The 25,190-nt window shown below is 38.8% G+C and overlaps 1 protein-coding gene across 5 annotated transcripts; it reads left to right on the top strand.

The window, feature by feature from the left end:
• The first annotated feature begins 14,896 nt into the window (after positions 1 to 14,896).
• LOC117804848 lies at positions 14,897 to 21,131 on the top strand. Of its 5 annotated transcripts, none has more exons than XR_004629262.1 (6): positions 15,812 to 16,055; positions 18,183 to 19,839; positions 19,947 to 20,014; positions 20,118 to 20,520; positions 20,800 to 20,873; positions 20,992 to 21,131. XR_004629262.1 is itself a non-coding variant. In XM_034673270.1 (2 exons), the coding sequence occupies exon 2, from the start codon at positions 18,215 to 18,217 to the stop codon at positions 18,788 to 18,790; it is 576 nt and encodes a 191-aa protein (XP_034529161.1). In that variant the 5' UTR covers positions 14,897 to 15,160; positions 18,183 to 18,214; the 3' UTR covers positions 18,791 to 19,839. The 5 variants fall into 5 exon arrangements, 3 of the variants coding, with proteins under 3 accessions (XP_034529161.1, XP_034529159.1, XP_034529160.1); XR_004629261.1 differs by having other exon boundaries at positions 20,118 to 20,545; XM_034673270.1 differs by lacking the exons at positions 15,812 to 16,055; positions 19,947 to 20,014; positions 20,118 to 20,520; positions 20,800 to 20,873; positions 20,992 to 21,131 and adding an exon at positions 14,897 to 15,160.
• Positions 21,132 to 25,190: the final 4,059 nt, after the last annotated feature.

Here is a 25,190-nt window from a genome sequence, read left to right as displayed (position 1 = left end):
CCTAAAGTGGTCAGCAGCACTTTGGGATCTGCCCCTCTGTCAGTTGGCAAAAGCCCTTTCAGTTTTCCTTCTCCTCTAGAGGAGGGCAACACTTTGAGTCCTCCCCCCACTTCAGATAATCATGGCACCTTCAGTTCTCCTTCTCCTCCTCCAGAGGATAACAGTACATCCAGTCAATCAGGCAATTCAGACAATCACACACACTCTTCAAGTAATACAGAAGATTCAGATGCTCTATTTTTTATCAAGGAATTGCCACAGCAGCCATGCTTTTTTTTCATTTCTGCAGAGGACTGGGCGTATCTTCGTAAGAGACAACATGGACATCATTTCAACACACCTCAGTGGACAAATGTCATTTCCAAAGGCATTCGCACAGTTCATCCCTATTGCAGTTTTGCATTTAAACGCCACAGGGTCAAACCAATTTCGTCATCAAAAGACACCCCACTCTTCACCTGTTTGGGGTACTGTATGTTTGAGGACTGTTCTGTATGTGTGGAGGTGAAGGTGGACAGTCAATCTTCATTAAAAGCAATGGTGACCTTCCAGGGAGACTGTGTCAGACACGCTCGCGACGAGCTGAAACGGAGGCCTGTCCGCGGTAAGGAAAGGGATGCCCTTGCAAAAGTGTTGACTTCTAAACTCCCCCGGTCTGAGTACATAGAAAAGCTCAGCCAATTGGATGAGACTGTGATGGACTCCGGGTGCAGGGATGAAGTTCCAACAACGGGTGTCCTGAAGACAATTTCTTGGAGTGCAAGGAACAGACAAAGAAGACACAAGGATGAAATGATTAGCCTCCAGAAGATCATTGAAGATGAGCTTCACGAGGGGGGGGGGGGGGTAATCCAAAAGGTGCTCCAGCATCCAAAGGGAGTGATGCTGTGGTCTCTGGAGACCATTCAGCTTTTTAATAAAAGGGCTAAGGAGGACATTGTTTATATTGATGAACAGGCAGCATCATTAAAAAGGAAAAGGGGGAAAGTTTGCCATTTTATATTTATGAAATAGTGGTTAGACATCCTTTGAAAGGTGGGTCGCCAGTACCTGTGGCCACATTTGTCACATGTGACCATACAACGGCATCTGTGTCATTTTTCCTTGGGTCATTCATGACGGACTGCATCAGATGCCATGGAAGGCACATCAAGAAAAGGTGTGTGATGTACATTTGTGATGGATCTGTGGTCCTCCAGGAGTCCATTTCACAGAACTTTTGTGGAATGAGTCTTCGAGAACTTCTGTCAGTGTACTTTGACATTGTCACTGGACAAGGACAGAAAGAGGCCTACCACATACCAATTCTACACCGATGCCTCAGCCACATCATGAAAAATGCCAAGGACCTTTGCCGGAAGCAGTAAGTGTTTTGTTTGTGTGTATTTGTGTTTGACATGATAAGGTGTTCAAATGTATTTAACTTGGAGTATGTGTTTACTTTTTTTCCACAGTGCTTACAAACACTACCACCTGGCTATGCACGTCTTCGGGCTGATGACACAAGCCACCACGCTCCATGAGCTTGATGACATAGTCCGCAGCACTACTGTGGTGTTCTCAAGCTCATTCAGCGGGCAGAATGTTGAAAAACATTTTCACAACCTGCAAATTCTTCTGACCAGAGCTGAACCCCCTGCAATTGATGAGAAAGAAATAGAGGAGGAAAAATGTGTGGTAGGTCATCAATTTTACGAATGGTGCTTAGCATTTTGCTCTGTTACTCAAAATATATCATGAGAGAAGCAACAATATTTATGACAGGGAGCTGTTGCTTTTTGTAACAAAGGCAGGTGTCACTATTTTGGCTTAGTGTTATCAAGTTCTGTGCTGATGCATTTTTTTTTTAAATAGGTAATAAATAAAAAATAAAAAAGCTGGAAGCTTCCACAGTCTGTTTTAGATTTTTGAATGTTGGCATTGGTTGTTCTATGTTTTATGTTACTTGACTCAGTGTGAATGTGCATGGTAATAGACAATAATATTGAAATTCCTTCAATGAAATGTGAGTGAAATATATAATTTAGATGGTTATAAGTTAATTTAAGAAAAAACAATTATTGCCTTTTTGGTATTCCACACCACAACAAACATAAACTGCTATGTTTTTATTCCAGAATGATGTGGGCGCAACATCATTCCAAAGGCACTTGGAGCAAGTCATACGGAATGAAGTTCTGGACCAAAATGGTGAAGCCAATGTGTACTTCTGCCCAACATTTGTGCCTTCACTCGAGAGCTACTTTCTACCCCATGCTGCTCTGTGGTCTGGTATCATGCTAGGTGATTTTATCCTCTACATTTTTATTCCCACTTTATTTGAAATACTGTTTCTCATTAATCTGTCACTATTCATGTCATGGATACTTCATAATGTAATGTATTTCATTTGCTAGGGGACCTTAGCCGCCATGGTAAAGGCCCTTTGTATGATATGCTAAGAAAAAGATACAAAAGAAGTTCAAAAAAAAGAACGCAGGTACAATCATTAAATTCCATTATTAATATATGAGAGCAAGTGTGTCGCTCTTAAGTACAGAGAGCACGTTTTCAGTTGATAAAATACTAACAATAAATAACATTTTCTTTTTCATGACAGAACTTCACAAAGGACAACCGGACCCAAGGAGTCATGGAAAAGAGCCAATGGGACTTGAAAAGGGTCCGTTTCCAACGTCGAACTTTCACAAGACTTGACGACTTTGTCCAGGCATATCGAATGACCCATAATGCCCTTTTAAGGGAATACAAGGACTCTCTGCTTTTGATTAAGAGGGTAAACTACAAACATTGATTACAAAGTATATCTAAAAGGAAAATAATATTTGTCATATTTCATTATGGCTAAAAAAATACATATGCTACATTATAAAATGTATGTAATTAGTCTGCTTAAAGAGTACATATGTATAGCAGTGTAAGATGTTACCCAAAATGTCATTTTTAAATATTCATCTCTTCTTTAGTTATTCATTACAGATCATGATAAACATGGTATGTGTGGTAGTATTATATTTTAACACCTACTATTCTCACCTTGAAAACTGAAATGACGCAGTGTACAGTAATCATATCTACTCTCTCCTGAAAAAAAAGAAACACAAGGTTGACCTTGAACGCTGGAAGCAGAGGAAAATGAAGCGAAGAGGACTTTATGTGACCCGGCTTTCAAAGGCATTTGTGTTCAAGAGCCACAAAGCAAAGGTAAATACAGACTATTTAGTGATGATCACCCCAGCTGCAATTCTTGTCAGCATGTTGACGTTCAAGCCATGAATACTCTGAAGTCACTACTACATTATTACAATAGTGTATTATTACTCATGTGTATATCATTATAGAAATGTTATATTGCTAAGATGACACATAGACTCAGAAAAGTTGCAGAAAAGAACATTTTTGAGGTACTCCTCAACTTGCCATTGTAATTCTACATGAAAACTTAAAAAAAAATGAAAGGATAAATAAAGTATTTTTCTTTCTTGTCATGGCTTTTTTTTCAGGAAAAACGCACATCAAAGTCTCAATCAAGAGCATCTGAGACCAAAGACACAACCCTGGATGAGGACACTCAGGCCATAATTGCAGATGTCCCAGTCCTTTCTCAGACACAGGTTATATTACACATTATGTTTTACTAATATCAAAACTGGCCATGATATTGAGGAGCGTTGTGAAAGTCAGTCATAATGTAGTTTCATTTGTGAATTCTACTTAGTATATAGCTCATTGAAGTTATCATTACTAAGTCTATGTTGGAAAACTATTTTCCTAAGGGATTGTCTTGTGGATCACGACTAACACAATTTTTGTAACACTAGGAGGATGATGGAGCAGCGGACACAATGACCAACTGCAAGAGACTGTCAACACAGCTTTGCAACAACGTCACAATGTCAGTTTGGAAAGCTGACTTGACTGACTTTAAAGTTGATGCAGTTGTGAATGCTGCCAATTCCAAACTGGGACACCATGGAGGACTTGCAAAGGCATTGTGTGATGCTGGTGGACCAGACATCCAGGCTGAGAGCAATAAATACATTTTGGAAAAGGGACAATTACCAACAGGACAAGCTCATGTCACAACAGCAGGGAAACTGCCGTGTAATAGCATAATTCATGTGGTGGGACCTTGTCTACAGAGGAATCCCACACCAGAAATGATCAGAATAGCAAAACCCCTTTTGAAGAAGGCTGTAGTGAATCTACTTAAAATCGCAGAACAGCATAACCTGTGTTCTGTTGCCATTCCAGCAATAAGTTCTGGAATTTTCAACTTTCCACTGCCGTTATGTGCGGACGTGATAGTAACAACAATAAAACAGTACTGCAAACAGAAAAAGGCAAACTCTCCACCGTTTAAACTTCACCTTGTCAACAATGACAATAAAACAGTGAGGGAAATGGAAAGAGCGTGCAAGAAGATACTTTCTTGTCATGAGGACAAGGATATGCCACCAACAGCCAAAGTCCACCTACAGGTGAAATAAAACTAAATCATATATATAAACATATGTTGAGTGTGTAGTGTGACAGTAATTTGCCTTAGTTAGCATGCAATTACCTATGCATATTTGGACCTGATGATTAAACACTTACATGACTTTATTTATGATAACATTATATTTTAAAATAGCAGCCACCAGACAAGGCCAACACTCATGAACCTACAACAATGGAAAAGACTGAGCTTCATGAGGAGGAAGAACAGGTAAGAACCATTCAAATGACATTAAATACTCTGTCACCGGTATGAACACAAAGATTTACCTTTTAAACCAATACATTACTACAAACCCCCCCCCCCCCTCTCTCTCTCTCTCTCTCTCTCTCTCTCTCTCTCTCTCTCTCTCTCAATTTTCAATTCAATTCAATTCAAATTTGCTTTATTGGCATGAACAACGAGATATTATTGCCAAAGCACATAAATTCATACAGTACATTATATATATTCACAACACATTACACTCACCATATATACATTAATCACACACCATATTCATTACATATTATATTCATCACATACATATCAACCATATATTACATATTTTATCTCATCATCACATCTCTATACCTCATGTTTGCAGTAGTCTGTTGCACAGAGTGTGAAGCATATCTTTGATCACCCCCAGTTCAGTCATTGATGCAGTTGATAGCAGAGGAGCAGGATTGTTCATCACAGACGCATATGTGGTCTGTCGGCGATGGTGGAGAGGTCCTCTGTATCTGGATGGGGCAGGGGGGTGGGGTGTGGGATGGTGGCGAGGTACTGCAGGGGGGCGTGGTGCTACAGGGGGGCGTGGTCCTGCAGGGGGGTGGGAGGCAGAGGTCCTCCGACTCTCCTGTTGGTATCTCTGTTGGTATCTCGGTGGTCTGTAGTCCCTGGGAGCAGAAGCTGTGTGGGCGAGGCTGTTGGGGTTGCGATCAAGGGTAACATCCTTCAATGTTTTGGCGAATGTTCTCACCCCAGCCTTGTTCAGGTGTATCCCATCATAGAGCTGCCATGTTCCGATGTTGGTGTGGTGGGCCAGGTGGATGTTTGGGAAGAATGCACAGTTCCTTGAGATCTCCATGTTGATCTCGTGGATGACATGTGGAGGGGTGTCAGTCCTGGGGAGAAGAGTGGAAACAATCACCCTGCTGTCCGGGAACTCTCTGGAGGCCCTCTCAGCTACCTTAGTCATAGCCTCAGCAGTGCTCTGGTGTAGACTGTGAAGGTCATTGGTGCCTGTATGCACCACGATGTATTGGGGGTTCCCTAATGTGTCCTGGCTTAGCAGCTCCATGGCCTGGCCTGTGTTTCGGCAGCGTTTGGCTGATGTACTGAGACCAGGAAAGAGACGTTTGGTGTCCAAGTATTTCCCATTGGAGTCCATGAGTAGGACCACCTCAGCTTCTGACTTGGTTGGTCTGTCAGGGCTTCGCTCAGTGTTATGTAGCTTTTGGGCTGCAGGAAGGGAGTCTGCAACATGGGGGGAGTTTTGTCCAGTGGGGGAGTCTCTTGGAGTGAGCATCGGAGAGGTGGGTAAGAGTTGTGGAGAGGGAGAGCTGCCCGTGTCGGGGGGACTTGCTGTTTGGGCATCAGGGGAGAGGGCAGGTTTTGGTGCATCTGCATGTGTATGGCTGGGCAAAGATACATGATAGCTTTTCTTCTGTAGTTGCTCTCTCATCTCTTGTAGCTCTCTGTTGAAGTACAAGTCTCTGTTGGTTTCATCCTCCTTCATTTTTAGGGCCTGAGCTCGTAGCGAGGTGTTCTCCTCCTCCAGCTCACGTACGGCATCTGTCAGCTGTCTGAGTCTCCTCTGGGTCTCCCTCAGCTCTGTAGTGGTGTTTTCGTTTTTACTTTTCATCTCCATGATGGCCTCGTGGCTATCCTGTTTTAGCAGTTGGAGTTCATATCTTAGCTGTTGGTTGGTATCAGACTCATTTTGTCTGGCCAGAGTGAGCTCCTTGAACTCAGTAAAGTCCAGCTCCAGGAGCGACAGGCTCTCTCTTAGTTGTTGCAGGAGCTTTGGGGGCGTTGGAGGGGCTGGGTGGGATGGACTGGTCGTTGGCTTTAGGACTGTCTCTGTGACGCCTGTGACCGCTGTGTTATCCTCCTCTTCCTGATCGGATGCCAGGCCTCCTACAGTGCTGCTGCTGGTACTGGGTCGCTCTCTCTCAACCTGTGCCTTCATCTTGGGGAAGAGCTCCTCAAAGGAGTTGAGGCTTGCCTCATTTCCCTGTACTAGTACTGTCCCCTTTCTAGTGTAGTACATAAAGGTGAGAAGAGGGTTGTCCGTATCAAGAGTCTCATCCTGACACACAGTTAAGCGACCTCCACGACCAACACCTTCTTTGGAAACGTGTGTGTAGTTAATACAGATGATCTGCTTCCATGTCTGAATGAAGTCTGTATGGAACAGGATGTTGTTTTTGATTTTTTTGTTGTTGCAGAGGATGTAGTCAGCAAACAATTGTTCTGTATTGGACAGGAGCGTTGCCTCTTTGTGCTTTTTCTTGGCTTTGGCGCTGTTACAGTTAGCAGGGTACACCACTTCTCTGCTGTAGTTGTTGTTTGGTTCCATCTCCATGGTAACACAGGAGGGTGTTATTCAAATTGCCAGAATAGCTAAGTTAGCTAAGTTAGCTAATTTCTTGATGTTTAAAGTCAATAAATCTTTAAAAGCGGATCAGCCTCACCTCTTTCAATGTTATGGAGGTGAAGTATCTTTGTTTTCTCTCGCTTTTCCTGTTGTTTTTCTTTACAGCCTCTTTTCTTTCCTCACCTCCAGTTTTTGTATCAGGCTAGCAGGGTGGGTTGGTTTGCTTCTTGCTGCCTTCCAGGTTGAGATGTCCTGGGGATCTTCTCCTTTTTTTTTTGGTGTCAGGATGGATTTTTTGTTGTTATTTTCCTTTCTTTTCCATTCCCTCTACCTTGATGTTGCTTTTCGCAGGTTTTCAGTTTCTTCTGTTTCGTTTTTTCATTAAAAAGTTGAAAATTTTCAGGAGCTCATTTTGTCTTTTTAGTTTTCACACCTTGTTATTGTTCTCTCTCTCTCTCTCTCTCTCTCTCTCTCTATACACACACACACACACACACACTTCATTTCCTTGTGAGTCAATTCCAAAATGTCATCAATACATAATTGCACAGATAAAAACAAAATAGGGGGATAGTATGCTATAGCACCCTCTAGTGTTCTTTCTCAGGTCCTGAGATGAACCTCTGGAGGGTGCCTAATCCAATAGCACAGCCTGTTAGAGGTCTTACCACCTATGACATGCAAGCGATACCGTAAAGATTGTACGTACAGTGATAATTACACGAGGAAACTTCTTCCACAGTAACATGGAATAGATTGCTGAATCAACATTAAAAAGACAGGCAAGCTAAAAAATTATTTAAAAAAAAAAAAAAAAAATTATGATTTAAAAGGTAAGTAACAGAAAACCCACTGGCATGAAGAATAAAAATAAAACACTTGGATGATGTTCTATTTGCAAAAAATGATAAAAAATTGTAATTTTGTCTCCCAGTATGAACAGTTTCCCTTTTTTTTTAACCTCAGCTTACTGCATTGTGGAAAGGTATTGCCACAGAAGTGGTTGTTTCTGTGGTGCCCTCCCAGTTAAGAGGAAACAGCTTCGTAATACACCACAGCGAACTCAGATCTCTTAAGCCTCACCAGTGGCTTACAGGCGAGGTATGTAATCATAATGAGAAGAGAAAACAACTTGTCATGTAAACACAAATTGACAAATACTGAGTCAATAAAAGCATGTGATAGTTACAGTACCTGTAGGGATTACATTTGCCCACCCATAAAGGCAACATTTTATTCTTAGTCTTTGACATATTTATCTTTGTAACGGTGTTTACTTGAATGCATCTACAGTGGATATGTATTTACATTTATTATAAGATTAAAAAAAGCTGCATACGTTGCAAAATAAATAGTGTCAGTTTTATTAATTAGTATGTAACGCAGCTTCAAGGGCTCTCACAATTGTTCTACAGTAATGTTGCAGACTCTCTACATGCTATGATGAATGTCAACTTGACAGTTCATATTGTATATTTGACATATCTATTTGCATATATATACTGAAACACATATTTAAGGAAAGTAATCTGTCCCAGCCCATCTGGTATTTTTCCTTCATAAGTATATTTTTGGTTAAAAGTGCAACATATTAAGCCTATCTATAATGTTTACAAATGACATTGAACTTCAATGCTGATAAACCGGTTGTCTGCATGTCCACCAGCTCTTAAGGTCATCGAGTGCCTCCTTCATGACACAGCCAATAACTAGAATTTGGGAAATACCATTTACATCCTCGATCATTACACTGCTGGTGTGATCCTGTTTGGTGAAAGAAAACAAATCAGAAGACAAAGTTTGTCCAAGGTAACTCTGTGTGTGTGGGGGTGGGGGGTGGTTGAGGTATTGAGATAAACATTTTAAAACATATATGTCAGCCTGGGAAAGATGTATATATGACTGTATGTCAATGTACAAACATTTCTAAACTTTATTAAAAATATGTTTCTTTAAATTGCATTACAATGTTTCGATATAAACATTTCTTTCAAATTAGGTTTTCATGTTATAATTTTTTTGCTGCAGAAAGCAGCGTGTATTTGGTTGATCCAGCAACCAATTACAATGAGCAGGGGGAGTCGGACAATGCAGCGCAAAGATTCCGGTACTTATTGTGTTTCAGCTAATCAGCATCACTAAAATGTTTTTGTAGTTGTTACTAGTGGTAGTAACACAGGGAAAAAGTAGCAGGCATTGAAAGCATGAAAAGACTAATAGAAAAGAATGTACATGCAAGTTCCATATGGGCAATTTGATCCATGTTTGACTGACTTCCATCTATTCCTCACATCTCAGTCACTCACATTTTAAGATGCAAGGGAAAATCTTCTGCCTGCACATTTCTTTTATAAATGACAGATCGTTCCCTTTCCAAATCAGTTGCTGTTCATGTTATCATGTAAACATGAAATGTCAACAGCTGAGACAGCTATTGTCAACATCATTTTTAAACAAACACTTTATATATTATGTTGGAAGAGAGGCTACAAAATCTGGGATGTGGGACCCAAACACATTTATTATGTCCCAGGGGCCTGAGCTCATTAATCATAACACCAAAATCAATAATTTCATGACAGAACAGTAATCATCTGAACCCTCAATTAGGCAGCAGTTACAGTGACGGGCACATTACAAATGTAGAGCAGGAGGATTGTGTGCCAAAATACAGTAAAAGCATGTAAGGATCATTGACAAATGTGCCCCAAAAAGATGCAGAAATACTTAGACTTTAGATAGTTATGCACATCAGGATGTCATATCAAGCCAAAAAGTTCATATTAGGCACTTTGGGAGATGACCCATTTCATGATGCTATGTCTTCATATAGTGCAAAATGTTTTTAAGGCTTTCAATATACAATCCATAAAGATGTGGTCAACACCATAGTCTTATATTGTGTACAAATTTCCTGCGTAAGTACATTCTTCATTAAATTAATTTTTCACACACAGAGACTACTTCAAAATGAGGAGGATCTGCCATGGTAAAACAGACTGGGTGGACATAAAACTGAAAGGGAATGTCATGCACCACCCAGTCCAACAGGACAGCAACAGTTGTGGTGTCATAGTCACCATGGTAAGATTACAATTACAGATACAAATATTTGGAGGACAGCTATCATGTTAAGTCTTCGCATTATACTATGTTTTTATTAGACATACATCACATATTTTGTTATTATTTAGATGGCGAAGGCAGTCATGGAGGCCTTTCCACAACCTCCAAGAATGACTTTTGGAACGACTACAGACGAAATGGCAGTGCAGCGCAAACATTTTGCTCTGCAAATACTGAAAGCCTCAGGTGTGTGAAAGCATTTTCAACAGTAATTTTATTGTGTTGATGTGGTGATCAACATCTAAAATTTGCATTTCTGTCTTAGTATTTAACACAGAAGCCAACTGCGCCATGTGTGCAGCCACCAAACCACCTGCTCCAGGGCCTTCCTTCACGGACTGGGTAAGGATTATTTAACTTTCTGTCAATCATCCAATATTCGGATTTATCTAAATTGGGCATTAGAGAGAGATGACAGTAAATCAAGGAACAGAGACCAAAAACTTTTCAAAAGGGCATCAACCAAGAGTACACGTTTTACTGTTCTTAATGCTGACAAAATAATGCATATGATTTGAGATCTAGATTATATAGATTATATAGATTATATATTAAGTTGTTTTCTTGTGGGGAGAGAAAATGCTGGACCAAATATGATGCAATGTCTGAAAGGTAGTTTTACTGTAAGATAAAGATAAGGAGTAAATCGCAAGGAAGAGACTTTGGGGACAAAGGAGGAGGGTAATGGCAGTGCAGGTTTGGATGGGAAATGGCAGCTGAACCTGAGTGGTATGGAGGTGAGTATAATGAAGGGGCGTGCCTGGCATGGGCAACAAGAATGGAGACTACTGAAGCAGGCAGACAGGCAGCCAAGTATGATCCTGGAGCAGAAAAATAAATGTGTTAGGACAAATAATAACAGAGCAGTAGCAAGCAAAAAGATCTAAGTAATAATGAGAAAACTTTGGATTGAGTAGTAAAGGTTGAGCAACTGGCAACAAGTAGGTGAAGAACCCAATATATACTGCTGGTTGATGACATGATGGGGAGTGGTAGGGATTGATAGTAAGTGTGTTAAGACCAGAGCCAGGGGTTAAGACCATGCCCTAACACATACACACACACTGGGTGATTTTCATTATGCCAACTTTTTTTCCTGTATGTTTCCTCAATCACGTCTTCTTTATGTCTCCTCTCACCAAGTATTTAATAGACAGATATGAAGGAAGAGAAAATGATGTACAATGGTGTTTTGCAGATAAAACTAATTCTTTTACCCTTTTACAGATTCAATGTGACAGCTGTTGCAGGTGGTTCCATAAACAGTGCCTACAAATGGACACTGCAGAGTGGCAAAAGATGAAGAATGTGGACTGGAAGTGCATTTTGTGCAAAAAGTAAAAAGATGAGGATTGTGTTTGATTTTGTTTTGTGTTTAGTCTTTGATGACTTTGACATTTTTTGTACAGGTTTTTATTAAACATTGTGTGATATTCTGTCATGATTACTGCATTATTCTTGAAGTATAATGAAAATACTTCACCCAAGGCCAGGAATTATTGATCTATGTGTTTTTAGAGTACCTCAAATATGGTCAAATATGCCATCTGCAGATACAAATATGGGACTTTTATTGTTGAATTTCTCCACATTGGTGCAGGACAAAGTCTTGTTGTTAAGCTTAGTTGTAGTCTTAGATGAGAAGTCAAATAAACCACCAATGGCTCGGAATTATTGAGTAATGTGTTTTTACTGTACCTCAAATATGGTCATAAAGGCGTCTCCTGGTATAAATATGGGGCTTTTATACTTAAATTTCTTAAAATCTATGCAGTAAAAAGTCTTGATATCAAGTATAGTTGTAGTCTTAGATGTGTAGAAGTCAAATATACCACCCATAGCTCAGAATTATTGAACAATGTGTTTTTACTGTACCTCAAATATGGTCATATAGGCGTCTCCTGGTATAAATATGGGACCTTAACACTAAAATTTCTTAAAATCTGAGCAGTAAAAAGTCTTGATATTAAGTATGGTTGTAGTCTTTGATGTGTAGAAGTCAAATATACCACCAATAGCTCAGAATTATTGAGCAATGTGTTTTTACTGTACCTCAAATATGGTGAAATATGCAATCTGCGGATACAAATATGGGGCTTTTATACTAGAATTTCTCCACATTGGTGCAGTAAAAAGTCTTGATATTAAGTATAGTTGTAGTCTTAGATGTGTAGAAGTCAAATATACCACCCATAGCTCAGAATTATTGAGCAATGTTTATTTACTGTACCTCAAATATGGTCATATAGGCGTCTCCTGGTATAAATATGGGACTTTTATACTTGAACTTCTTGAAATCTATGCAGTAAAAAGTCTTGATATTAAGTATGGTTGTAGTCTTTGATGTGTAGAAGTCAAATATACCACCCATAGATCAGAATTATTGAGCAATGTTTATATACAGTACCTCAAATATGGTCAAATATGCAATCTGCGGATACAAATATGAGGCTTTTATACTTGAATTTCTCCACATTGATGCAGTAAAAATTCTTGATATCAAGTATGGTTGTAGTCTTAGATGTGTAGAAGTCAAATATATCACTCATAGCTCGGAATTATTGAGCAATGTGTTTTTACAGTAACTCCAATGTGGTCAAATATGCAATCTCCTGGTATAAATATGGGACTTTTATACTTGAATTTCTCCACATTGATGCAGTAAAAAGTCTTGATATCAAGTATAGTTGTAGTCTTAGATGTGTAGAAGTCAAATATATCACTCATATTTCGGAATTATTGAGCAATGTGTTTTTACAGTAACTCAAATGTGGTCAAATATGCAATCTCCTGGTATAAATATGGGACTTTTATACTTGAATTTCTCCACATTGGTGCAGTAAAAAGTCTTGATATGAAGTATTGTTGTAGTCTTAGATGTGTAGAAGTCAAATATACCACCCATAGCTCAGAATTATTGAGCAATGTTTATTTACTGTACCTCAAATATGGTCATATAGGCGTCTCCTGGTATAAATATGGGACTTTTATACTTGAATTTCTTGAAATCTGTGCAGTAAAAAGTCTTGATATCAAGTATGGTTGTAGTCTTAGATGTGTAGAAGTTAAATATACCACCCATAGCTCGGAATAATTGAGCAATGTGTTTTTACTGTACCTCAAATATGGTCAAATATGCAATCTGCAGATACAAATATGGGACTTTTATACTTGAATTTCTCCACATTGATGCAGTAAAAAGTCTTGATATCAAGTATAGTTTTAGTCTTAGATGTGTAGAAGTCAAATATACCACCCATAGCTCGGAATTATTGAACAATGTGCTTTTACTGTACCTCAAATATGGTCATATAGGCGTCTCCTGGTATAAATTTGGGACTTTTATACTTGAATTTCTTGAAATCTGTGCAGTAAAAAGTCTTGATATCAAGTATAGTTGTAGTCTTAGATGTGTAGAAGTCAAATATATCACTCATAGCTCGGAATTATTGAGCAATGTGTTTTTACAGTACCGCAAATATGGTCAAATATGCAATCTGCAGGTAGGACTATTATTCTGGCATTTCTCCACATTGGTGCCGTAAAAAAATAATAAAGTGCCTCTTTTTTCATCATGGGCACATGAAGTACTTCAATGTTACACATTTTATTTTGAATGTATGTTCGATATGTAGGCTAGCTGAAAATGTGCCTATCACCAACTAAATATATGAAATAAAATGAGGTACATTGTTCGTTATCTAACAAACCTGACCCATTTTGGCTAGCTTGATATGCATGATAACACCATAGGCTAACACTGAACACAGTCCATCCCACATAGCTTCAAAAGGAAACTTACCGAACGATGTGGTTGTTGTGTGGTCGTCGCTGCCACCGAGGGTGCATTGTGGAAACTCTGAATGGCGTCCAAAACAGCTCTTCCAATATTTTCTGCCAACTCTGACGACATTTTCCACAGTGGCTGGTCCTGCCAACAGTCCATCTGAGTCAGTCCTGACTCTCCTGACAGACTATGGTTGACAGCAATATCTGTATCGCTTTGTGAAGCTTTTATTTTGGTACTTCCGCTCAGCAGCAGCGAAATTTGCATATCACCTAAATATTTAGGATCGCAGAGCAACATTTAGCATTTAGATTTATATTAAACATTTAGGTTTATATTTAGCATTTAGATTTATATTTAGCATTTAGATTTAGATTTAACATTCATATTTAACGATGGACATTTATATTTAACTTTTAACATTTATATTTATATTTAACATTTAGATTTAGATTTAACATTTAGATTTAGATTTAACATTTAGATTTAGATTTAACATTTAGATTTAACAGTGATTTTAACTCAATATATTTTTCACAACAAAATTAAATGTGAAGAAAATCCAAAATATTCCTCTAAATGTGATAAAAAAAAGTGACTTTTAAAAATTCACTCTGAATTTTCATGACATTTTGCAGCTTAATGTGGAGAATTGTAGCTTTTATTTTCAGTGTGCACAACTTTACAAATGGTGCCCCATATGAATGCACCTGTAAAAAAAATTGGAGTTATTCAGATGGCGGCAGAAACCCCCTTTGTTTTGGCACTATTTTCGGACGCACCTTGCAGACCTGTGTTCTTCCGCTGCATGAACACGGATACACGCCGATCAGCGAGGGGGGGGGGGCTGTCCCGACCAATGTAAAAATCAAACCTACGCCCTTGGGTCGAGCTCACTGGAGCCTTGGGTTTATCCCCGAGCCGTAGCCAGAGGTCCCCCGGGCAGGAAGAGGAGCAGCGGCGGTGTGGACGCTGTGGCCGGTGAAGTGTAGGATGCCGTGTCATTCAGCTCATCGGCTCTGGAGGTGACTGATGCAGGGCCGAAGAGGATTGTGTCGATGTACTTCTCGGGTTCTTGGATTTTGTAGAGTGTGGATATTCTTTGCTCCAACTCGAGGATGTTCTGGTCAAGACTGACACAGCTCTGGCAGCTAGAGGCGAGGTAAGTGGAGCCATGTTTACCTGAGCGTATGCCCGGTTTGTTTCTCCAATAACTAATTATCCAGGGAGTTGATTATTGAAACCCCACGTGCAGTAAAAGGTATAGTAAAAAGCAATTGGAGTCTGAAAAGTGCAGCGTAAAAACAGTTGCGTAAAACCGGTTAAAAGTTAGTTTACGACAGAGGACTTGGCGACCGAGACGCAACCTCAACTGTGTATAAATAATTAATAATAATTAATATAATAAAGACCCACTGTATCATACTGATTAATGATCTATAAATCAACTGTATTATATTAATTATTTATACAAAAATATATTATGTTGAATTGTTACAAAAATGTAAGTTTCAGTGTAATCTATGAAAAAAAATATTATTATTGTATTTGTTTTTTACACTACTTTGTCAATAACTGAAGTGTTCATGCCAATAAAGCAATCTGAACTGAACTCATACTTTGATCTAGTTTATGTTAAACATGTGAAGAATGTTCCCAACATAGTGTTATGAGAAGGTAAGTATGGGCTAAAGTATAACTGCTTGAATTAAATGAATATATAAAATAATACCAGTTTGCTAACATCTACACCTGACTGTAAGTTGACCTCCTGTAACCCCACCACTAACGTTCCACTGGTTGTCATGGTGACAGTAAGGGCCGTATCTTTTTGAAGGACACAGTTTCTCTTTCTGAGTTGTTGGAAAGTTGAATGTTGGTCGTTTTAAAACACGGACTGAATCGTTCAGCAGTAAAACCCTGAGTTAAAGTTGAACTGAGGACATCTGCAGGAAACAGCTGTTGAAGTGTCGTAAACATGCCCCACCCCGCCGGGTTACGTCGTGAGAAGTACCTGCTGAGCACCGGCATCGTGCGCGTGCTCGATGAACGCTATGGTAAAATAAAGAAGCCTCCAAAATACTTGTTCCTTTCTTCTCCTTTATAGAAATCATGTGAGCATAATAACATGTCAGATAACACACCTAGCATTACAGAACATGGTTTTATATGAAGAAGTTCTTTCATTGGGACTGTGTGAAATATAGCCTAGCTAAAAGTGTGTCAATAATTAGCTTCAAACTTAGCAATCAAACTTTGTACAGAGTCAGAAAGTGTCATTCTGACGGATTAAAGTATTGTTCTAACTTATTGACTTCAGTAAGTGATACTTTAATGTTCACTCCAGCCTCTCTTACTGTCATGAGGCCAAACTAGAGGGACATATACATCATTGTCATTTCAATCATGTGTCATGGCATGGCCCTTACTGCTGCACCACTATGTTCTAAATGATGATACAACTCAACTGAACTCATTTTTATTTATATATCACCTTTCATACATTCAAGCATGCAGCCCAAAGTGCTCCACAAAAGAACAGAGACAGAAAAGAACAGAATAGATCTATTGCTGTTGTTTTGATCTTTCTCTCAGTTAATGGACATTTTAAAGAGATTTGTTGTCAGCTGTGTGATTTGTGACTGTGTTGAAAAAATGAAAAGCAAACATTTAGATTTTTAACGTTACCCTTTTTAATTGAGCATCTTTTTTTATTGTTTATTGTTTTGGATTAATACAGCACTTTTATTAAGAATTTTTGGTCATTTCAAAAAACAAAATCATGACAAATCAAAAAAATAAAATCAGAAAAATACCAGAAACCTAAAATAATATAAAAATAAAATATGATATAATAACAAAGAATAGAATAAGTAAAATGATGCTAAAACAATGGTCATAGTGGTAATAATGCAGTCCAGGGCTAAATGGAAATGACTCAAAGTTAAAAGCCAGATCAAACTGACTTTACTCATTTATTTACTTTAGTTCAAGACCCAACATTTTTGGAGGATTTGTTTACAGTTGAATGATAAAGTTGGATTTAAAGTTGTGCTTTGTAAATCTGTATTTTAGACATGTACTTACACACTGTAAAAAGGGTAGCTTAAATAAAGGGTAATAAAACTTAATTCAAGGTGAACATTTCTTAAAACTAGTGAAATGATCTGTCCATGCAGTGAGTTAATTCTACTTGATAAGAAATCTTAAAATGAGATTGTTACATCTAGAAATAAGCAGGCTCTGAAACATATTAAAAGGGTTGAAATAAGTAGAATATGATGATTTTTAGCTCAAACTACTTAAAAACAAACTTCCTACAGCACAGTTAGAAGTGAAATATACTGAATATAAGCAAAGAAAATCTCATGTATTTATTTTGTATACTTAATTTGAGCAAATTAAGGCCTGGGGAAGAAAAACATCAATTTAAGTAAAAAACGACTCACTATTAGAAAACTATGATTACACTGTTTCTTGATAGAAGCTGGCTCATCTTAAAATAAACCCTAACCCATCTTAAAACTAAAATCTTTAAACCAGGTCTTATTCTTAGAATATACCTCTGAAATGTTTCTACAGAAACCACAACAGCAAACTGGATTACTGGCAACATTTAATACATGTCAGGATTAACAACATATAACATCAAGAACACTTTAATAGTGGCTCAGGGTTGATGGATACTGAATCAACAGTCTTTAGAGCCAAACTAAAACAGATATATCACCATACAGCAGAACTATGAGCATCAATAAGATACAAGCTGAACTGTGTCTTGAAGAGATGCCTCATGTGTTATTCTTAAATCAACTTGAAACAAGTTTTATTTTGATGAGACTTTAGGTGAGACAACCAATGTAGCTTATTTTAACAGTCATTCACTCAATTTAAGATTCCCAGACTAACTGAGACAAAAAAGACATGTTCATAATCAATTTAAGATTCAACCATACATCCAAAGATTAAAAACAAGTAAAGAACTCTAAAAACAAGGTCCTTCATCTAACATGTCTCAATCTAAGAATTCAAATCTTGGCAGGTGATGAATTATTTGAAGTGCAGCACTGACTGTCATCACTCTCATGTATTCACAGCTATCTAGACATTTTTATCCAGACTTAAATGACTCCAGTCATGTCCAAAGTTACGTAACAAATGTTTTCCTTTTTCTTTTCTTTTAGTGGAGCTCCCAAGGCCAGGACCAGTTCTTCAAATGCTTGTTACAAACTTGAGGAACCGGCCTCTGTGCAGCTCAGACACTGAGGTCTTGAGTCACTCCATGTTGAGCCTTTACCACGACCTGGTCACCGGTTCAAAGGACTTCCCTATGATTCAGGCCGAAGTGTTCCTTCGTGTTAACTTGTTGACCACACCCTTTGGCGAGCTGGACGTGAGAGAGAACACCAGACCAATGGATGGACCAGATGGTGTGATGGTGCCTCCTGCAGGCTCCGGCTCTCCCCCTCCGAACATGCAGACTCCAGTTCTTCCTGAGAGGACAGACCTTGGGACCCTGATGGCCGACCCTGATAACTGCGTCACTTTCACGAAGATTGATGACCGAACTATCAGCAGAGTCATCTCCACTGTGTTCGACGCTGATGGTACTGAGCTGACCAACCGCTGGAGAGTAACCACCTACAGCCAGGATGGACACCTTCTCATGTCAGTCCTCTGTGGGTTTGTCAGAAAGTCTGCAAGGTATGCATATACTCCACAGACACGGAAGAGGAAGAGGGATTCAGAGGAAGAGAGCCAGTCTCCACCAAAGAAACACTTGAGACTGTGATGAAGTGCTGAAGCTCGGATCTATCCAATGTTGATTCAGCATCTGGCAGGTCCACCATCTAGATTATTGTGAAGACTGGGGGCTGGTCTTTGCGTCTGGCAGGACCAGCACCAATCCAGTGGTCTTCTACTTTGGCACATGTACCCACAAGAAGAACATGTCTGACTGTGGGTTACATATTGTACATATGTATATAGTTTATTCCATCATGGTGGATGTTCTCAGGTCAGTGTTTTTGGTGCGTCTTGCACCTTTCTTTCTTTCTTGGAGCTGGCCTGTGTGTCCAACATGGTGGCAACTTTGAGGGAGGTTTTGAGGACTGTGACTCTTTTTTAAGAAATTGGACTCATTACAAAATTCAGACTGAAGGTAAAGACGGAAATAAAAGGATATATGCAGCAACTATTTAAAAAAAATTACAAAACAAGACAGCCAAGAGAACTGTAGATCCAGCAAAGAAAATACAAGAGGATGAAACAAAGAGGTCTAAAGAAGAAGCAGGAAAACACAGGAACAAGAGCTTTTGGTGTGTCCTTTGTGGATTCAGCATCTGGCAGGTTAACCAGGTGGAGTATCCTGACCCCTGAGGGCTGGTCTTTGCGTCTTGCAGGACCAGCATCCATCCAGTGGTCCTCTACCTGGGCCCATGTACACCTGCTGAGGGTGACATAATGTAAATAGTGTATTCCATCATGGTGGTGGGACACAGGTCAGTGTTTTTGGTGCGTCTTGCACCTTTCTTTATTTCTTGGAGCTGGCCTGTGTGTCCAACATGGTGGCAACTTCAAGGGAACTTTGGGAATTGTGACTTTATGAATGAATCTGGACTCATCAGAAGCAGCTTTAGCCTCAAATTTCACCTCAAGAAAGGAATGAAAGGATATATTACAAAACAACAAAGAGACAACTACAATACTCATCCAACAAAGAGAGGAAGAGGATGAGGACGATGAGGCTGCTACAAGAATACAGAAACAACAAGAAAGAAGCTGGTGATGATGTTAACCTCTCCTACACTCCTCTTCCAGTAAACTAGAGCAGCCAGTCAGGTAAGAAGGGACACATACACTATATATAAACTCTACACATAAACATACATATACATTTACTGCACATATGGCATCATGTTCTGACTCATGTGCAATTTGTCTCATAGAAAAATAAGAGGAGTCCAATCAACAAGAAAAGAAACAGCAGACTTTGTGATTCCATTCATTTAAAAAAGTATGTTTTTTTATTGATTTCCAGTTTTTTTTCTCCAGTTTGTCAAATCTAGAAGAAGTTGTTTGTTGACTGTCAGATACCTTGTCTATCATTTGTCTTTTAGAGAGAGGACGCTAAAAGACATGAGGACACCTTGGTTCAAAGACGAGACGAGACCAGAGTCTTTGGACCAGGACATCATACTCAGTGACTCTCTTTAAATACAAAGATAAGTATAGATTTATTCAGTTCTTCATCAGTGTTTCAAAATGTTAAATTTAGGTGTGAAACATTATTTTAACAGGACAAGTTAAAATGATATTCTATAAACATTATTCAAACTGATGATCTATTTTATTAGATTTGATGTAATTTCATCACCAATCAACAGTTGTAACATTTAAAGTGTATGGAATAAGTTGTTGACTTTTATCCTGCCTTGTCTGTTTGTCTCCATTGTGTCCATTATATCCAGTAAAGACCAGCAGCCTTAGACGTCCCCCTGATCTGCTGCACCAGCATTCATTGTAAACCACATTTCAAAAAAGATGAGTATATACTTTTACATCTGATTCTGTCTTAAAACATATTTGTATTTAGAGGTAAAAATGTTAAAAGTGATACTCACTGCACCTTTTTTCTGAACGTATTGTTGTTCACACACATCTGTCTCATATGTCTTAGAAAAGCAAGGAAGCTCAGGAAGCTGTGTCCATGACAGAGGGAAAGCAGACTGGAGAGCTTTTTAATCCATTGACTAAGTTGTTAACTGATGTTCTGCCTTGTCCGTTTGTATTCATTTTCAGCAAAGACAAGCCGTCTTAGATGTCCCCCTGAACTGCTGCACAAGCATTCAATGTAAATCCACATTTAAAAAAAGGTAAGCATACTGTATATTTCTAGAGTTTTTATCAGGACTTGAATAATGAATTATCAAGACATCCCATGAAAGATCTGATCCAAGGGAGAATTTATGTGTGATGTCATTTTTACAACAGAACGTGGAAGAGAAGTCCAGAGACAGAAGGAAAGGAGACAGCATGCAGTTCCCCCCACCCCCCAATCTGCACCAGATCATGCATTATGCTTCTGCTTTTGCAGTCATATGAAATAAATGGTTACACACTGTTCATTTAAACCTGGTTATTTGTCATGATGTCAAATCAGTCATCAGGTGATCCTTAGCTGCAAATCACAAGGAAAAAAAGGTTGATGATTTGAAATCATGGGTTGGAGGATGTTGGAGTTGGATGATTGAAACATTTAAAGTTATACAGTTGCAGAAAAGTCTTGGTTGGCATCACTGAAATTCAGTCCGTCTTACTGACAAAGTGAGGTTAAAGTAGAATTGAAGTATTAACAGAAAAGGATGTTAAACATTTGTGTTTGGTTCAAGGGACTTCATGTTCTCTAAAGTGAGACAGTAAGGGAACTTTGAGGACGTAACAGTTGTTTGGTTTTCAGCTTGTCACAAACTAAACAGTCCCAGTGAAAATCCTTTGACATGAACACTGGTCTTTACTGCCCTCTAGTGGATTTAGTCAGTAAAACATTGTGAACACTGAAAGATCAAACCAAAGACAAAGTTTTCAGTTCTAAAAAAGTATTTGAAAATGTGATTCAATAACTTGCCTATGACGAAACAAAGTACCCTTGATTGATATACAGTAATATAATATATAATAAACTTTATTTATATAGCACTTTTCTTAACAAGGTTACAAAGTGCTTCACACAGAGAATTACAAAGCAACCGTAGCAAACAGGAGAGAAAAAAGACAGAAGCAAAACAAGACATCTGAATGCAGAGCAAGTTCAAGAATTAGGGGTGAGAAACGCCTTCTTGTATAAAAAAATTTTCAGTGAGGATTTAAAAGCAGTCAAGGTTGTGGACTGTCTAATTGTCAGTGGCAGGGAGTTCCACAAACTTGGAGCTCTGATTGAAAAAGCCCGGTCCTCTTTTGTTTTAAGGCGGGATCTTTGCACAACCAGCAGAGATGCATCCACAGACCTGAGGGGCCGCTCAGGCACATAGGGGGTTAAAAGGTCGCTTAAATAGTTTGGGGCCTGTCCATTTAAAAATTTTAAAGTAAGCAACAAGATCTTAAAATCGAAGCAATAAAAAACTGGCAGCCAATGTAAGCTGGTGAGGACAGGAGTGATGTGTTGGTATTTTGATGTGCCTGTTAAAATCCGAGCCGCAGCATTTTGAACTAGTTGGAGTCTGTGGAGGAAGCTCTGACTGATACCTGTTAAAGGTGCATTACAATAATTAAGACGAGAAAAAATAAAAGCATGGATGACTTTGCACACATCTGAGGGGGAAGGGAAAGATCTTAGTACTGTGAAAAAGTATTTGCCCCCTTCCTGATTTCTCATATTTTTGCACATTTTTCTCACTTAAATTTTTCAGATCATCAAAAAATATATATATAAGACAAAGATAACCAGAGTAAACATTAAACGCATTTTTTAAATGATGATTTTATTTATTAAGGGAAAGAAGTTCCAACCCACCTGACCCTGTGTGAAAAAGTATTTACTTGTTAAAACACAAATTAACTGTGATAAACCTGATGTTCTGGAAAGCTGAGCTCAATTTCACTCCCCACACCCAGGCCTGATTACTGCCAGACCTGTTGAATTAAGAAATCACTTAAATAGGACCTGTCTGACTTAAATAGACTCTGTTTGAAGCCACATTTAGACTTTTAAGAGAAAGTTTTAGCTGTGAGAACTTGTTTCAAGGCTTGTTTACTAAGACCAGTAAAAACAATCACACATGTCATTTAACACATTTTATTGAAGCATATAGCTCAACAGTCCTCCCAAACTTTTCATGGTTCAGTCTTTCAGTACAATGACATCTTCAAGGTTATATTTCATCAAAACATACATACTGTTTTTGAAACTGACTGAATAATATGATGTATGATCAAGTAGCTTTTCAGCATCTATCAGCTCTGTTGCCTGGGCAAGACCAGGCACAACAACTTCATATGCTTAAAGATCTCTGTTCAAAACAAAGTCTCATAAATCTGATATTCAAAACAATACAATGAACTGTTTACCACATAAATGCTTTTTATAAGTCCAAAGACAGGTACTGTATGATTTGCATTGGTGATTATCAGAGACTTTTCACTGCTGTACTTATTTCCATTGAGGATAAGCCACTTTACTTTGACTGTGTGTTGTATGCCATCAATCCCCCAAAAGTCTCTTATCTTTGCTGTAATGTACTGCATATTTGTCACTTCTGAGACAGGACCCAGTTCCTTCTCATGTACAAAAATGGGATGCTCAGTGCCTATTTCATTTTGACAACATTCAAAAATCTGGTTATAGTTCACAAGTGACTTACAGACATTTTCAAATTAGATGACCGCTGTTTAAAAAAACAGTGCTTTGACTCAAATCTCATGCACATATGCCTAATCAAAGGGCCCAGAGAGAGGATTTAAGCAGGGAGATGCAGAAGATAATTTTGCTTAGGAATTATACTATTTTAAGGCAATCGGTTTGCATGTTTTTTTTAAGTAAGGTTTACTAATTGGGTTTTACAGTGCAAGAACTAGCATAACCTATCTCAAAAGTCCTCTGAACAATAATTTATAACAAAAAATGGTCACTGTCCTAGACCAGAATTGTTTAAGATGACAGCTGTATTGTTTTTTCAGTCTGAAGAAGAGCATCTTTCTTTGTTAAAGGGTGTTAACTTACAAATTAAAAAGGAGCAAAACATGAAAAATGTAAACATAATATTGATGAGAAGGACTTATGGCTGTAAGTACCTGGGACAGGTGGAATTGTTCCTGGACATTGATGACAAATGCAGCTGCATGTCTGGTAACATCCTCACTCAATGCACCAGGTCCTTCCTGTAGACATATACAAACAGTGGTAGAGGTCCTCAGATCTTTCACAGCAGTAAAAATGCCAGTACAGCAATGTAAGAAAAATATCCCATTATAAGTAAAAGTCTTGCATAAACATCCTACTACAGTAAAAGTACATACTGTAAGTATTGCATAAGTATCACACTTAGTGACAGGGGGAACTTCTACTTGTACTGACTTTGTATATGGAATATAATCTGAGGCATCACCACAACACTAAGCATGCAAGTTTCAAGGACTCATATCCTGAACAGTCAGAGGCCCGTCAGAGAAAGTTTGCTCCTTTTGAAATCTCAATATTCCCACGCAAGCTGAATTATGACCCAAACATGAACCGAACAAGAGAGGGCAACGAGTGCGTCTCTGCATGCTGCCTGGACACTCTTGAGGCATAACAAGCCACTTACTGACGGTGAGGTTTTTAAGAAGTGCATGGTTGCTGTTGAGGAACTTGCCACAGACAAATCTGTGGACAGGATAATTGCGTCTGTTAAACAGATACCTCTGTCTGCTAACACTGTTGTCACCGTGTTCATATTTTGCCAGAGGATGAATTCTCCGCTAGTGTGAGAAAGGTGATGCCGGTGGACGAGGCGGCTACTCAAAGCGAACTGATTGACATCCAGGTAGCTGGTGACATGGAGGCTGCTCTCCGTGGTGCTGAAAGCTTAAGAGCCTTTTGGGTTGCTTGTCCCCAAGACAAAAACATTGGCCATTTATGTTACCATGTTCTGATCAACATAAACCTGTGAAATTGTGCTCTTAAAAATGAACTTGATAAAAACGTGGAAGATATGAAGATGAAGAACCGACTGTCAAACCAGTCTTTGGAGGACTGCTTGTGCATTAGCCTGACAGCTGTCAAGACCGATGTTAAAAAGATAGTGTCGGAGGGGAAATGTTATTTCTCCCATTAACCAGCAGAGGTGGGTAGTAACGAGTTACATTTACTCCGTTACATGTACTTGAGTAGTTTTAAAAAAAAATTGTACTTCTGAGAGTATTTGTTTTGCAGAGTACTTTTTACTCCTACTCAAGTACATTTATCTTAAAAAAGATGTACTTTTACTTCGTTACATTGGGCTGTCCAGTCGCTACTTTTACCGTTCCTTTTTTTCTTCATTTTATATGTTTTATACTCAGCCATCTCTCACGCAGCTCCTTCTGATCCAGAGTTATACATAACCTCAACACTGAATGAACGGAGAAGTAGCTCCGCCCCCCGCCTCCACCTACAGCTGGGGAGAGAGGCTGCGTTATACCTGCGTCCCCTTTGGAGGAACATGTTTACCCTGTAC

This window comes from Notolabrus celidotus, chromosome 21, assembly GCF_009762535.1.
Source record: "Notolabrus celidotus isolate fNotCel1 chromosome 21, fNotCel1.pri, whole genome shotgun sequence".
In the NCBI taxonomy this organism is placed as follows: Eukaryota; Metazoa; Chordata; class Actinopteri; order Labriformes; family Labridae; genus Notolabrus; species Notolabrus celidotus.
This window is presented reverse-complemented; position numbering and strand designations above follow the sequence as displayed.